General features: G+C 41.9%; 2 protein-coding genes across 2 annotated transcripts in view; one reads left to right on the top strand and one right to left on the bottom strand.

Moving 5' to 3' along the window:
* Window positions 1-1,172: 1,172 nt before the first annotated feature.
* fbxl3b (F-box and leucine-rich repeat protein 3b) lies at window positions 1,173-7,759 on the bottom strand. Its single transcript, XM_084426840.1, has 5 exons — window positions 7,485-7,759; window positions 5,317-5,680; window positions 5,101-5,223; window positions 4,834-5,005; window positions 1,173-4,127 (listed from the first exon to the last, which is right to left on the bottom strand). Exons 2-5 carry the CDS (start codon window positions 5,677-5,679, stop codon window positions 3,487-3,489), a joined length of 1,299 nt encoding a protein of 432 aa, XP_084282966.1. The 5' UTR covers window position 5,680; window positions 7,485-7,759; the 3' UTR covers window positions 1,173-3,486.
* A 3,648-nt stretch (window positions 7,760-11,407) lies between these two features.
* LOC311300889 (uncharacterized protein) overlaps window positions 11,408-16,377 on the top strand; it is a 12,649-nt gene continuing 7,679 nt past the window's right edge. The window contains exons 1-8 of the mRNA XM_084425548.1: window positions 11,408-11,430; window positions 12,708-12,750; window positions 12,885-12,951; window positions 13,180-13,242; window positions 13,325-13,390; window positions 14,606-14,689; window positions 14,771-14,848; window positions 15,502-15,570. Of these exons, the coding sequence (XP_084281674.1) occupies window positions 12,729-12,750; window positions 12,885-12,951; window positions 13,180-13,242; window positions 13,325-13,390; window positions 14,606-14,689; window positions 14,771-14,848; window positions 15,502-15,570 (449 nt within the window). The 5' untranslated portion in view covers window positions 11,408-11,430; window positions 12,708-12,728. The remainder of the gene's footprint in view (window positions 11,431-12,707; window positions 12,751-12,884; window positions 12,952-13,179; window positions 13,243-13,324; window positions 13,391-14,605; window positions 14,690-14,770; window positions 14,849-15,501; window positions 15,571-16,377) is intronic.

Below are 16,377 nucleotides of genomic sequence, written 5' to 3'. Positions count from 1 at the left end.
CTTACAGCGATGAAAACAACACATTTAACACAAACGTGGTTTAACCAAAGTCATTTTTGCTTTACTTATTTCTTCTAATAACTCAAAACTACACTGAAACGCATAAACATAAAAACATGATAAATGTACAATGACAAGTGTAATGTTCAGTGATAATAATAAAGTGTTCGCAACACTAGAGTCAGGGTTCGACTCCCAGTGAATGAACCGATAAAAACCCTGAATGCAGTGTGGATAAATCAATGATCTCTCTTCCTGAAATCACCAGAAAGATAGAGATGATCCATGTACATGAATTATAAAGGTTATAGCGCTAAAGAAAGCTCTGAATACGAGCTGTAAATCCACTTCTGTGGTCAGTCTGTCATTATGTCTGAGCTTGCAGAAGTTCTTCTACTACTGCGTCTGATCTCCAGCTTAACTGGGACGTCGAGCACTGAGTGACAGAATGTATTTTTCCATCTAATCACTATTTCAGAATTTGATTCGTCTTTCATGTTTACGAGGCTAATTAATTAGAAGAAAGTTAATGCACTTATGCAGTCAGGAAACTGTGTTTACATATGTATGTGGAGCAGGACCTGTTGTGTATAGTATTGTGTATATTAATAATTTCCTGTGTGACGAAAGGGGCGGAGCTTGATGTCCACGAGACGCTAGACGGACCAACCACACCCATAACTCCACCCACTCTGTCCAGAGAGGCGGAGCTGGACATCATTGGCTCCGCAGCGAATTAACCAATCACAGTCGAGAGCTGAATGAGCCTTTATTGAACTCTTCTGACTTTTTTGAAAACTGTACATTAAATTATTTTATTTCAAAAGAATTTTTCAGACTTTCATCTAAACAAACACAATAAAATCTGTTTAATTTTTAAAAGAATTATTTGTATAGAATTAACAATTTAAAAAACAGTTCAGTATGTAAACCGGTGCATCAGAGACTGAGTGATAACAAAATCAGGAAACACATTATTTTGTCATTCGTTGCTACAACAATCCTTTATTATATCACGGACATGACTGGGTCTGTCAGGAGAGAAAAGGACGAGCCGTTCTCCATATCAGCTCTAACACCACAAACATCAGCTCTGATCGTCAACCTCAGAATATTAAACATATCTTTCCTCCTCTGATGTGAAACGTCACCAATAACACAAACTGAAGCGCTTCTTACCTTCACACATTTATTCCAAAACAACAACAGACACATTTACACCACACTGGTTCGTCTCTTTCATAGATAAACTTCTATACATTTATATTCATAAAAACGATAAAGCAATTAAACGCCACAAGCTTATATAACTATTCATTTAATGCAAAAGAAAATAACATTATAATAATTATCATCATCAGGAGAAATATTGACAACCGATAATCTCATATGTACATTTCTAAAATATATTTCTATATAAAGTGCAGGAGGAAATGTGAATCTGTGTGTGTAAAGTATTGCTTGAGATCAACAGAAACGAGCGACGCGATCACATGACTCAGTCTGACGCCGTGAACTCAGAGCCAATCACGTGTCGGCTCAGAAACAACTCGTACTGATCCTCCAATCAAACATTCACACTGATTTCCTCCAGTGACTGCGATAAAAACTACAAAACACAAGAGCTCATGACATCATCATCATCATCATCATCATCATCATCATCATCATCATCATCATCATCAGGGTTTGAAATTAACTTTTTCACTCACCGGCCAATTTGGCTACTAAATGTTTAAGTTACCGGCCATTCAGAACTTCTACTGGCCAAAACAAAGAAAAAGAAAAAATGAAATGAAATGAACCAGATGACCTACGCCACAGCACATATAAATATATATATATAAAATAAAAACTGGATTTCATACATTAATTTCTTTTCAAACAAAATCCTGTCATCTCCTCTTCCTCTTTCCTCATCATCACCACACATGTGTTTTATGTGGATGGATCGATACAGGACAGAGAACATCAGAACATCAGAACAAGTGCATGTTGGGAAATAATGTGTTTTCTGTTCAACAAATGCTTTTTAATCTCCGCTATTGCTACAATGCAAATGAACGAGCGCGCCGTTATATGTTTGCGTAGTGACGTGTGTGTTCAAGTAAGCAGTTATGAGCAGATTCTGTGCGATACGCTGTATTTAATATATCATGAGGACTCATGAGTATATGCGCTAACTTCTTTACACAAACTCTCCAGCAAAGTGAGTAAACGTAATAACACGCCACACTGGCTCGTGATTTGACAGCGTTTCCCGCCACAGCGTTCATTTCAAACCCTGATCATCATCATCATCATCAGAGCTTTAAGATCAGGAAATGTCAACTGGACTGATTAACCCTCGGGGAAACGAGCACTGGATCAGATTAACGGGTCGCAGTGTTTTATATGAGAGAGAAGAAGCCGAACATGTGATCAGAACCGACGAGCTGAGACTTCATTAGGTAAAGGTGCTTGAAGATCCCGGATCGCTTTTCCCGCCTTCATCCTCCACAAGCTGACGACACGTACATTTACACACACACACACACACACACACTCAGTGAGTTCAATATATCAGTTCCAAAACGATTGGTCAGTTGTCATTAATGTCAGACTGTACGACAGTCAAGTTTCCCATCATCCATCAGTGACGCGTGCGGTGCCGTGAGCCGCTACACGCGGGATTGAAGCGGCGGCTACGAAGAAATCTCGAACGTTACTTTTGGTCTCGGCTTGTCTTGAAAAACTAAGATAATTTGACGGTGGTCGTAGGACAATCACTGCAGGACTGAGTCAAACCAAATGAATCGGTCATTAATCGGCTGTTGGTGAACATGACGAACTAACGATCGAAGACTTCAGATTTGAGCCTAGAGGAATCTTTTAGGATTTGCAAAATTTGTCTCAGACGGCCAAATCGTGACCAAACAGACTGTGATTATTTTATGTGTAGCGTGTCAGTGAAGTACGGCTGATCGGTAGTAAATGCTCCATCTGAACACCAGAGGGCGTCTCACACACACACACACACACACACACGCCGCTGAAGTATGATAACACACATCATTCCAGGAAACCCCTGTGAGCATCACACTCTCTGTCTCTGAACGAACAGAAGATTGAACCGCTTTGATTGATTAAACATGAGTAATAAACACACGACTGCCTTATTCTGTGTGAGAAGCTCATCATCTCCCAGGAGGAGGAGCTCAGCTGTCCTCATGAAGTGAGTCTGGAGGAAAAGCATGTTATTAAATGTCGTCTTTTGTTGGACAAGAGGTTCATAAACGCTTCTCATGTCTGGAAAGATGTTTGACGCGTGTTGCTTTTCCAAATGCACGTTATAAGCGACTCACACTCGCAGCGTTTACTGAGCCGTACGTCACTGACAAGCTGCACATAACTAATAATCACAGCCTTTGCCAGTTCATAATCGCGATGAGCCAGATCGGTTAAGTGCGATTACATGGGAGTCGTGCAGCGCTAGCGTGTCTCCGGCTACCAGGTGGGCATCATGTCGGGGAACCAGACCCGGCCCAGGTGTTTGGACACTTCCCAGTGGATGTCGTCCAGCCCGTACTGGTTGTCGGGCATCAGGACCTCCTCCATGATGGAGAGCTGCGAGAGCCGTTTGCCACACATCTTCACGAACTCCACGAACGCGCTGCAGGAGACCTCGCACTCGCCCAGGCCGATGGCCGACAGGTGTTTGCAGCGCTCAGCGATGCGGATCAGCTCCTCGTCTAGCGGGCGCAGGCCGTTAGCACACACCACCAGCTCCACCAGCCGCGGGCACGTTAGCCCCACGCGGCCCAGAACCTCCTTACTGACCGAGCGGCCGAAGTACAGGTGCGTCACGGGCACCTCGTCGCGGAAGAACGGCCCGAACTCGTTCTCGTACAGGAAGAAGTACATGACGAGGTTGAACTGGGGCGAGTGGCGCACCATGGCGTCCCAGCTGCTCTTCTTGATGGAGTGGAAGGTCTGGCCCGGGGTCTCGCTCACCACGTCGATGCGCAGGTGCTCCAGGTGAACGTGACGCTCCGACGACAGCGCTAGCAGGAGCTCGTCGCTCAACAGGTGGTAGTTTAGCGCTAGCTCTCGCAGACCGTGACACTGATCCGCCACACACAGGATTCCTGCGGAGAACACACACACTCCGTTAGCTCAACCAGCTTTAAAGAGCACCTGTGATCTGTCTTTAGTGTGTCATGTTGCTGTTTGATAGGGCTGGGAATCGGATACTTGATATAAAATGTATATTCCTCTCTATAATAACACTAATATTCCTCTCTATAATAACACTAATATTCCTCTCTATAATAACACTAATATTCCTCTCTATAATAACACTAATATTCCTGCTCTATAACAACACTAATCAAACTACAGAAGACAAAGAGAAGATTCACTCGTTCTTCACTGAATAACTTTTGTAACTATATTTGTAATGTATATTTTATTAGAGTTTGTTGCGATTGCTAATTTATGTTCTTTTTCTAATTACTGAGTGTTTATTGTCTTTAATAATGCTTGAAGTTTATATTAGTTCTGCTAGTTGTTCTTCTATGGTGTTTTTAAACCACAGGCAAACGCTCCTTGTGTTAGTGTTCTTTATCTTTAGCCTGTTGATTTGTTCATGATATTCAGATACAATTAAATGTTTTGCAAAAAGAATAAATGTGAATGATATCTCAGGGTTTTTTTTGTTTACTTATTGGAATCGAAATTAGGAATCGCTGAGAATTGGAATCAAGCAGAATCGAAACCGTTAAAGTTCACCAATTGCCCAACCCTGATGAAGAGGAGTGTGTGTGGCGAGTGACGAGTGTGTGTGGCGCTCGCCTGCGGGAGACACGTGCGGACAGCTGCTCATCTTCAGCAGCTTCAGTGTGTCGCTGTTATTGGCCACCAGCACTTTGAGTGACGGATCGTCCACGGGAGTGTCATCAATCTTCAGAGACGACAGAGATTTAGAGTTCACGAACACCACCGTCAGCGCTGAGATGAAGTGAGACTGAGGAGAGAACACACAAACACAAGAGCGGATTATAGTGAGATGGAAAACAGTGTGTGAGTGAGAGTGTGTGTGAGTGTGAGTGAGAGACTGACTTTGGGCAGCTCCATGAAGGAGGGTCTTGCTGTGGAAATGAGCCCGAGGGTCTTCAGGGAGCAGTTGACGAGCTGAGAGAGGATATCACACGCGGCTTCTGCAGATTCAGTGCTGCTGTCCACCTGAACACACACACACACACATCAGCACTAACATCACCTCTAGCTGCAGTGAGAGACACAGACTCCCGCTCTCTCTCACACACACACACTCACCTTGAAGCTGACGTACTGCAGGTGGTTGGAGTGGCGCGTGATGATCTGCTTGATGAGGTCGGGGTGTGTGGCCTTCAGGTAGGAGCTGGCCGGCTGGTTGAGCTCGAACTCGAAGCACCTCCAGAGCTGCGGCGTGTGGAAGATGTTGTTCCAGCCTCGGCACACCTGAGAGGCCCAGGCCCGGTCCAGCAGCGGCAGGTACTGGAAGATGATCAGCAGGATCTCCTCGGGGAGCAGTCGCCAGTCCACCGACCCGCGCTCCTCAGAACCGGCCCGACGGACCCGCTTGCACACCTCCGCGGCCCCGGGGCCCGACACACACCTCTCCTCCGCTTCCTCCACTCGCTTCTGGCCTCGTTTCATTCTGAAGACACAAACCAACAGCGCTTATGAGCAGAGTGCAATATGAGTTCTTCACATTAGGCCTGTCAAATAAAAAGTCGCATTTCAAATATTCATCGAAAAAATTCTAATGTTTGGTGTGTCCAGAGGCGCGAGACATGATGATGACGTCACTGAGGCGGAGTGTTGCTGTTATCCGGTACAGAAGAAACAAATTAACAGCAAGTATTCAGTTCAGCCATAATGAACGTGTTTTTACAGCTTGTGCTCGTAATCATTACAAACTGTGGCGGGTAACGCTGTTAAATCACTGGCCAATTTGGCATATATATATATATAATCTGTGACGTAGTTAATCTGGTTCATTTCTTTTTCTGGCTAGTAGAAGTTCTGAATGGCCGGTCACTAATATAGCAGCCAAACTGGCCGCTGGGTAAAAAAAGTTCATTTCAAACCCTGATTTCAGCATAAAGATAACGAACATTAGTGTTCACATGTGCGCAGCTCAGCTGTTACTCAGTTTTGCCATTTTCATCATCTATTTAATTCAATTCTTTACTCTTTAATTACCTGTGATTAACTATATCCGCTGAGATCTTCTGAGTTCATCTAACCACACATGGATCAACAAGCGTTTGACAAACACATTCATGCATGAATTAACTGAACAGAAATTAAATGTGTGTGTGAACACGCCCAACCTGACCATCATCAGTGAATCAAGCTCCAGATATGCGTGAGAAAAACACTGTACAATATTAATCCAGAATAAATCTGCATCTGCTGAACAAACATCAACATAAAGATTCTGACATTATTCAATCAGCTTCAGACAGACATCAGTGAATCAGCCTCAACAACTCCTGTCGCTCCTGCCATCCCATAATCACAGTAATCTTCCATACTTCTGATATAAAACAAAGTCTCAGTTTCATCAGTAAACTCAGTCAGTGTGTGTGTGTGTGTGTGTGTGTATGTATGTATGTGTGTGTGTGTGTGTGTGACAGATGAAGCGATCATCTCCTCCTCTTCACTACTAGTTACAGCAGCAAATAAACATCAATGAACATCAGAAGGAAAGTTGAAAGATTCAGAACAACTTCCTGAACTCAATCATGTCTCATGAAATCATCCATCAGTGTTTCAGCCGTCAGTAAAACAGCGGAGAACAATAACCTCACACTCAATACACACACTCAGCAGAGACATAACCTCACACTCAATACACACACACAGCAGAGACATAACCTCACACTCACCTCAGAGAACACACTCAACACACACACTCAGCAGAGACATAACCTCACACTCACCTCAGAGAACACACTCAACACACACACGCAGCAGAGACATAACCTCACACTCACCTCAGAGAACACACTCAACACACACACTCAGCAGAGACATAACCTCACACTCACCTCAGAGAACACACTCAATACACACACTCAGCAGAGACATAACTATAGAGAGGATTGTTTTGATAAATATATAGGCTACACTAAATTACATATTCGTTATTTTTGCATAACCTTTTCTTCAATATTCCATGTATGATTGAAAAAATCCGTCATGAAAAAAGTTATTACAACCATATTCCTGTATAGGTTACAGCTTTAGGTCAGGTTTTTTTTTTTTTTTTAACTTGAGAAAAATTGACATGTACTGTAAGTTACTGAACCTGATATATATCCAAATGAATCAATCGAATCGAAATCGGAACTGAATCAAATCAAATCGAATCGAATGGTGAACTGTGAGTTAATGCCCATCCCTACAGACAGACAGATATGATATTAAGTTTGTAGATGTAGATGTAGATGTACCTGTGTGTCGCAGTGCTGCTAGTCTCGCTGATCGGTGATCGGGGTTCGGTGATCGGTTCTCCTCAGCCCGGGCCCGAGCTCCAGTACTTCCCCCGAGCGGCCCGACCGAACACCAGCATTGGCTCTCGCTCGACGCGATGAAGACGGAGGGATCGACGCGCGGTAACCGGTGACTCTGGTGAAGATGCTTCGAGTGTTTTTCTCTGTCTCTTGTGACCCAGTTTCTCCACAGAGAAGCGCCTGCTCGCGGAAAATGGCGAAGTGTTGTGCTTAGACGCGAGCGGTGCATTCTGGGTAGAGTCGAAGGAGTGTAGTTCCACACGCTGCCGGCAGAGGGCGGCACTCACTCACACACACACACACACACACACACACACACACACTCACACTGCGCATCGAGTACTGAGACTGAACCCTAACCTTAACTCTTACTGTCTGTGGCATGAGTATGCGAATCACAGAAAACATGTTTAAATGTTTAGATGTTTAAATCAATCTTGTTTTAAATGAAAGGTCATAATAGATACACATTTTTAATTACCTATTTTTCTAATGCTAAGAGTGTTGGAATCAAGGTTATTTAAAACTAAAACCATAAACCAATCCAAACATTTCCATTACTTGAATTAAAATAACTCAAATAAACTCAAATAGGTTATATAAAAACTTTTTTTTTTTTTTTCAGTTATTAGCCAAGGCAACATTTCTCATTTTTATTTACTTTACTTGATGTAAACTATTAAAATAATAAAAATTAAAACTTAAACTGAAACTGAAATAAAAAATATTTATGAAAAAAAACTAGCCATAAATAATAAAAAGACAAAAACACACAACTAAATTAACTAATTCTCAACTATTAATAAAAACTGAATCAGTATCCCAATTCTATTGAAATAACACCGGCTGAGATGCTACATTTCTCAGCCTTTCTCTTTCCATCTCTTACAGCTTTATACAAGAATATAAATCTATAAGCAGCGACTGAGAGACACAATATTCAGTGGCTGATATTTAAGAGTTTTCAATGTTCATTCTAATAGTCATTATACATTTTGTGGCGTAAAACCGAGAAGAGTGAAGATTCCTGTGTTTCTCCGGCTCTTCATTCTGAATGAATGAGGCATTTATAGCGCTTTCATATGTAGTCAAGTCACCTTTATTTATATAGCGCTTTTTACAATACAGATTGCATCAAAGCAGCTTCACAGAGATAACATGAAAATAATACAACAAAGTTTGTTCCTAGAAGAAAATTGCGTCATCGTCCACCCCAAGTAAGGCAGATCAATAATATTGTTGAATATTAAATGTCCCCCACTAAGCAAGACAAAAGCCAAGGCAGTGGAGGAACTGAAACTCCATCAGTGACAGAATGGAGAATAAAAACCTCGGGAGAACCCAGACTCAGTCGTTCAGTTCTCCTCTGGCCAACGAGCGAACAGTGTATGATTATGATCCAGGCAGCATTACAGGTCAGAGGTCAGATTGGATCAGATTGTTCCTCTGGTTGAAGATCGTAGTCACGCCGGTATGGAGACGGGTTTGTAGAGGATCAGAGCCGATGGCTGTGGTGTGGATGAGGCCTTCACAGGGCTGATGAGGCTGGCACCTCAGGGATGCGTCGTGGACGTGTGCAGGCGCAGGTCCTTCATCAGATCTGGAGTGTGTGTGAGTGAGTGTGTCCAGGCGCAGGTCCTTCATCAGATCTGGAGTGTGTGTGTGTGTGAGTGTGTCCAGGCGCAGGTCCTTCATCAGATCTGGATACGGCCGGGATCCGGCGGACTGCGGTAAACAGGGGAGGGACTGGTCGACACTTCAGGACTGCGTTGTCATCGTGTCCAGGCGCAGGTCCTTCATCAGATCTGGAGTGTGTGTGTGTGAGTGTGTCCAGGCGCAGGTCCTTCATCAGATCTGGAGTGTGTGTGTGTGAGTGTGTCCAGGCGCAGGTCCTTCATCAGATCTGGAGTGTGTGTGTGTGTGTGTGAGTGTCCAGGCGCAGGTCCTTCATCAGATCTGGAGTGTGTGTGTGTGTGTGAGTGTCCAGGCGCAGGTCCTTCATCAGATCTGGAGTGTGTGTGTGTGTGTGTGTGTGTGTGAGTGTCCAGGCGCAGGTCCTTCATAATTTAGATATATTTTTACGATGGAAAAATGCGGTTTTACAGATACTGGACACGTGACTTTCAAATGAAAGATTGGTATCAAAGAGCACACACACACACACACACACACACACACACCCAGGTTCCTAACCGACGACGAAGAATATTTGTGAGTGTGTGTGTGTGTGTGTGTGTGTGTGTGTGTGTGTGTGTGTGTGTGTGTGTGTGAGTGTGAGTGTGTGTGTGTGTGTGTGTGTGTGTGTGTGTGTGTGTGTGTGTGTGTGTGTGTGTGAGGATAGCATGTACAGAGTGAACAGCAACGGTCCTAGTACTGAGCCTTGTGGTACGCCATACTGAACTTGTGATCGATGAGACATCTCTTCATTTACTGCTACAAACTGATAACGGTCAGATAAGTATGATTTAAACCATGCTAGTGTAATTCCACTAATGCCAACATAATTTTCGAGTCTATTTAAAAAAATGTCGTGGTCGATAGTGTCAAATGCAGCACTAAGATCGAGTGACACTAATAGAGAGATACAACCATTAATATCTTTGACAGAAAAGGAAGATTCGAGATCAGCCTGTAATTGACTAATTCTGTACGATCAAGTTGCGTTTTTTATAACAAGAGGTTTAATCATAGCCAGCTTAAAAGTTTTTGGTACGTATCCTAGTGACAAAGATGAATTAATGATATTAATAAGAGGATCTATGACCTCTGGGAGCATCTCTTTCAGTAGCTTAGTCGGTATAGGGTCTAACATACATGTTGTCGATTTAGATGATTTAACGGGTTTGACGAATTCTTCCTCTCCTGTAGCAATGACTGAATGGAATTTTTCCTCAGGGAGACTTCAGTGCACTGCCTGATGCGATACTGTAGTAGACGGTCGCATAGTTATAATTTTGTCCCTGATATTATCAATCTTATAAGTGAAGAAGTTCATAAAGTCATTACGGCTGTGCTGCTTGAACACTTCTGGGCTTGAAGCTTTATTTTTCGTTAGTTTAGCCACCGTTTCAAATAAATGCCTAGGGTTTTGTTTATTTTCTTCTAATAGGGTTGAAAAATAAGCAGATCTAGCAGCTTTTAAGGCCTCTCTGTATGCAGTGATGCTCTCTCTCTCTCTCTCTCTCTCTCTCTCTCTCTCATATGCAGTGATGCTCTCTCTCTCTCTCTCTCTCTCTCGTATGCAGTCGAGCTCTCTCTCTCTCGCTCTCTCTCGTATGCAGTGATGCTCTCTTTCCATGAAATGCGATAAACCTCTAGTTTTGTTTTCTTCCAGTTGCGCTCCATTCCTCTGTTCTCTCTTAAGGGCCGAGTGTGCTCGCTGTACCACGGTGTTGGACTATTTCCTTTATTCTTCTTTAAGCGCAACGGAGCAACTGTGTCTAAGCAACTGGGTATGTACTACTGCACACAAGTGCTTTACAATCATATCAGGGAATCTCTCCTCAGACATTCTCATCCAGATGTGGAGAGCAGTGAAACTCACCTGATAAAACACCAGGAATGTGCGACACCTTCATCAGATCCACACCCGTCAATAAAACAGGCCTGGACTCGTGATGAAGGAGAGAAAGAACAGGTGAATAACTTGACGGAGAAGGAAAGAGTGTGTGTGTGTGTAATCTATCTCAGTGTGAGTAAAGTGTGTGTGTTTGTGTTTGTGTGCTGAAGCGGCAGCTGAAACTCACTGTACAGGTTTGCTGAGGTCAGAGGTCGTGTGATCAAAGTCCTCATTGGCTCTCACAGCAGAGCAGGGTGTGACAGCAGATTACCACACACACACACACACACACACACTCACACGCCAGCGGTCGTCCGTCACACACAGGTCAGTCAAACTTGCACTGCAGCATTAATGACTTTAAACTTCTGAAAACATTTGTATGTGAAAGTATTAAATGGCGGCAGAGGATGCTTGATGTCCATATTTCATATCTATCATATCTTTTTACTGAAGCTCATTTCTGCCACATAAGAAACAAAATCATGCTTTGGTAAATCATAATTATGACTTGATTGGAATTTTATGACATAATTATAACTTAGTGTGTCATAATTTTGACTTTTATGTCATAATTAAATTTTTTTAAGTCATAATTTTGACTTCTTATCTCATAATTACGACTTAGTTTTGTCATAATTTCAACTTTTGGTCATAATTTTGAAATGTTATGCCATAATTTTTATGTGATGTCAATTACAATGTCTTAATGTTATAATTATTACTTTTTTGAAGTAATAATTTAGACTTAGTATGTTATCATTTAGATTTTTATGTAATAATTATGACTTTTTAAGTCAGAAATTAAACTTTTATCCAATAATTATGACTTAGTATGTCATAATTTTGACTTTTATGTCATAATCATTTTTTTTAAGTCATAATTTTGACTTCTTATCTCATAATTACGACTTAGTTTTGTCATAATTTTGATTCTTATGTAATAATTATGACTTTTTATGTCAGAAATTCAACTTTTATCCAATAATTATGACGTAGTCATAATTTTGACTTTTATGACATAATTTAATTATGACTTTTTGGAATTCGTCGGAATTAATGCCATAATTATGACTTAATTGACATAATTATGATAAAATGAAATGGGCTTCCATACTTTTTCCTCATGATAAATCATAAAGCCTCTCACAGTCATATTCAGCATCATGAGCAGTGTGTGTGTGTGTGTGTGTGTGTGTATGTCGTACGTATGTAACGCTGGTTATCAGCAGGGTGTGTGTGTGTATGTCGTACGTTAGACGGTGTGTGTAAGGAACGCTGGTTATCAGCAGGGTGTGTGTGTGTGTGTGTGTGTGGTAATTGTTTCTGAAGGGAACTGTTCAATTGTTTTCTGCTGGTTGATCAGGACGGGTAACTTCAGCTCACACCCTGAGAAACAGGGAAACCACACACACACACTCACACACACACACACACACCCCTGCCACATATGCATAACAACACGCCTGCAGCGCACTCACTTTCACACGCAAACACTAATAAGTTATAAACACGACGTGTGAAACAGTGAATCAGACGAAAGGGTTTGTGTTGTTGAGCTTCACAGTGACAGACTGAGTGATCCCGAACTCTTCATTCCACAGAACCTCGACAGCGCTGACATCATGAGCACACACACCAAATCTGGTAAGATCTTCTCGTTTATTTGAGTCTCCTGAAACCTGTCGAGAACTTGAATAGGTGTGTGTGTGTGTGTGTGTGTGTGTGTGTACATGTGATGATGATGATGATGATGATGATGATGTGTCAACATGTTTGAGGGAGGAGAACTGTCCTACAAGACAACAGCTGGATCAGACGAAAAGCAGAAGAGGACGAACCCATCGAGTATGACACACACACACACACATACACACTCACACACTCGCTCACACTCAAACTCTCACTCACACACACACACACACGCTCACACATACACACTCCCACACTTGCTCACACTCAAACTCTCTCACCCACACACACTCACACACATAAATATATACACACACACATGTGATGTAGAAATGATGAAATGAGCTCCTCTACAATATTCCTGTATCTCGTGTTGTTTTATAGTGATGATCCGAACTTCGGTAAAGTCGTTCTGTCTCAGAAGAAACCAGTGGATGATGTCAGCAGGTGAGAATCTGTCAATCATAATCATATCAGCCACTGCTTTCATATTCATATTAAATCTCATTCATGTTCTGTGTAACTTCAGCAAGTCAGTGGAGGCCGAAAAAACCCAGATGAACTCTGGGACGACCTTCAGCTCCTTCAGCAAGAGGTGACACACACACACACACACACACCAGTCTGACCTGACCTCTGACCTGTAATGCTGCCTGAATCATAATCACACACTTGTGGCTCGTTGGCCAGAGGAGAACTGAGACTGAGTTTCTCACGAGGGTTTTCCTCCATTCTGTCACTGATGGAGTTTTAGTTCCTCTGTCGCCTTTGGCTTTTGTCTTGCTTAGTTGAGGACATTTAATATTCAACAATATTATTATGTGAGAACTGAACTGAGCTGGACAATGACATCACGGTTTTCTCCAGAGTGGCTATATATATAAATGAAGTAAATTAATAACTTTTTTTTTACAACAAAATTGAACCATCACTGAACTTACTTAAAGCTGACATATTATGCCCCTTTTCACCAGATGTAATATAAATCTCTGATGTCCCCAGAATTCAGCTCAAAATCTTAAGATAATTTATTATAGCTTGTCAAATTTGCCCCTTTTTGGGTGTGAGAAAAAACACGCCGTTTTTGTGTGTGTCTCTTTAAATGCAAATGAGCTTTAGCTCCGCCTCCTTTCAGAAGAGGGCGGGGTCTTTACATGAGCTTCAGAAACTCCGGCAATAACAAAACAGGCCAATCTCCCTCATCCAGAATCCCAGAATAACCAGTAGCGAGTGCAGCCTTACGGAGAGACTCAGGAAGAGTTTCTGAATGTTAGTGGAGACATTTGTGGAGTTGTTGTGGAGTTACATTGATCATCTCATCATCATGTTGAACTTCTCCACAAGTGTCCACAGTTCCTGAGGTCTTTATAAGACAGCGGTGACATGTTCTGGTCAATAGTGTTCAGTGCTCGTCTGTGCTCAACCACAGAACAGTTTCAGGCTTTGCTGGATCTTTATCATTGCGTTAGAACTGGTCTCTGTCGTCGCTTGTGAAACCAAATGTCGGCTGGTGTGTGTAAACGTGCAGATGAAGGGCCGCTAATATTATAATAAGATCCTCTTCCTTAGTCAGAAGGGGAAGAAATCTGATCGGCTTATTTTCTGACATGCTTGCAGAGAAAGGCTCGCCAGAACACAGTTACTGGGTTTCACTTTTCACGTTTTCTGGGTTGGTAGAAGCTCTGGGATCTGATTATAGCAGATTTTCATGATATGTCCCCTTTAAACTTATCACTTATCACTGTAAACAATCTGTGTTGTAAAAAGCACTGTATAATAACGGTGAGTTGACTGTTCTGTGGTCCCTCAGCCCCGCATCGGTGAACACGAGCATCTCTGCGATCGTCCCGCCACCGGCTCCGGCTCCGGCTCCCAAACCTCCGGTCCCTGCCAAGTGAGATTAGACGCTCTTCACACACACACATGCTAGAAGCTTCAGACGTGTGTGAATCTGTTTAATGTGAGACTGTTGCAGGAATCCGGTGCTCAAGACTCCCAACACATCCAGCTTCAATGCGCGCGTCTTCTCTGGTGCAAACTCCAGCAGCAAAACGTGAGTAAAGAGTTCACCAGCGGCCGGCATCAGCATGTCTGCAGGACCGTCATGGGCGGGGCCATAAACAGAGGGGCGTTTTTGACCGCGTCACCTGATTCGCCCACGTCACAGTGAGGGCGGGGTTTAGGGGTGAAGGGCATAATTTTCATTGCATGATTTATAAACACCCACAAATTTAGAAACGCCCACTTTTGTTCTGCAGAGACAGGGACAGGGAACTTTTAGATGAGGTTCTCTCAAATTAACGTTAATAGAACAGTCGTTCAAATTATCTGGTCTTTTATAATGTTCTCAGAATGTTTACACAAAAATATTATTTATACATCCTTCATGGAACGTTTTTCTTAAATGTTTCAGTTGGACGTTTGTCTAACGTTTTTTAAATGTTACTACTTGTTTCAGAACGTTCAGAGAACATTCAAAAGTAATGTTTCCATAATGTTTGAAGAATGATACAATTTTCCCTTAACGTTCACATGACCAAGAAAAAAAACTTTTTTTTGAACAATCAGAGAACATTGATCAATAATTTTCATAATTTAACGTTCTGAACATACATTGAAAAGTTGGGGGTAAAATAGATTTTGTTTAAAGAAATGAATACTTTTATTCATCAGTCGTGTTGACGTGTTCATGTTTGTGTGTGACAGGTTAAGCCCCGTTAAACCATCGTTCGGTGAGAAGTTTCCAGAGCTCACAGCGTCTCAAACTACCAATGGGTGAGTCGAGTGAGATCTGAGTAATTCAGTGATTCACAAACCTGTTCTTGAAGTTTTCATGTAATAATTCAATAATTTGATGACACATTCACATGTTCACGGTTCTCTGATGTTAATCTCAGTTAATGGTCACATGATATGCAGGTAAAAAACATCCTTTGATATGTTTTATTATTGATTGTTTTATACAATTATTCAATTATTTTAATTTGATATTTTTGTGATTTAATAAATAAATAGCCACAGCCACTTCAACATAAGAGATTTTCTGTCAGATCCAGATGTTAAAGACGGCCAGTGTTGGGGAGAGTTACTTTGAAAAGTAATGCATTACAATATTGCGTTTCTCCCTTAAAACGTAGCTAACTGCGTTACTTAGTTACTTTTTAGAAAAGTAATGCATTACGTTAGTTTTGCGTTATTTTTTTTTCAACTGGGCTTGGCTTGTTTTTTTTTAACAAAAAAGTTATATTTTTGGGCAAATGTAAAGACTCTTTCACACCAAAAGTGAAATAATGATCCTCAGGCTGAAGGAAATGCAGATTTACGTGTGTACAGTAGATGTACAGTACAGTAGAGGTAGAGTACAATAGTGTACAGTAGATGTAGAGTACAGTAACAGTAGATGTAGAGTACAGTAGAGGAAGAGTACAGTAGAGGAAGATTACAGTAGATGTAGATTACAGTAGAGGTATAGTACAGTACAGTAGTGGTGGAGTACAGTAGAGGTAGAGTACAGTAGTGTAGAGTACAATGAGGTGGAGTACAGCAGTGTAGAGTACAATGAGGTGGAGTACAGTAGAGGTA

Source organism: Rutilus rutilus, assembly GCF_951802725.1.
Source record: "Rutilus rutilus genome assembly, chromosome: 12".
In the NCBI taxonomy this organism is placed as follows: Eukaryota; Metazoa; Chordata; class Actinopteri; order Cypriniformes; family Leuciscidae; genus Rutilus; species Rutilus rutilus.
The sequence above is the reverse complement of the archived record's forward strand: the minus strand, read 5'-3'. Positions and strand labels throughout refer to the sequence as shown.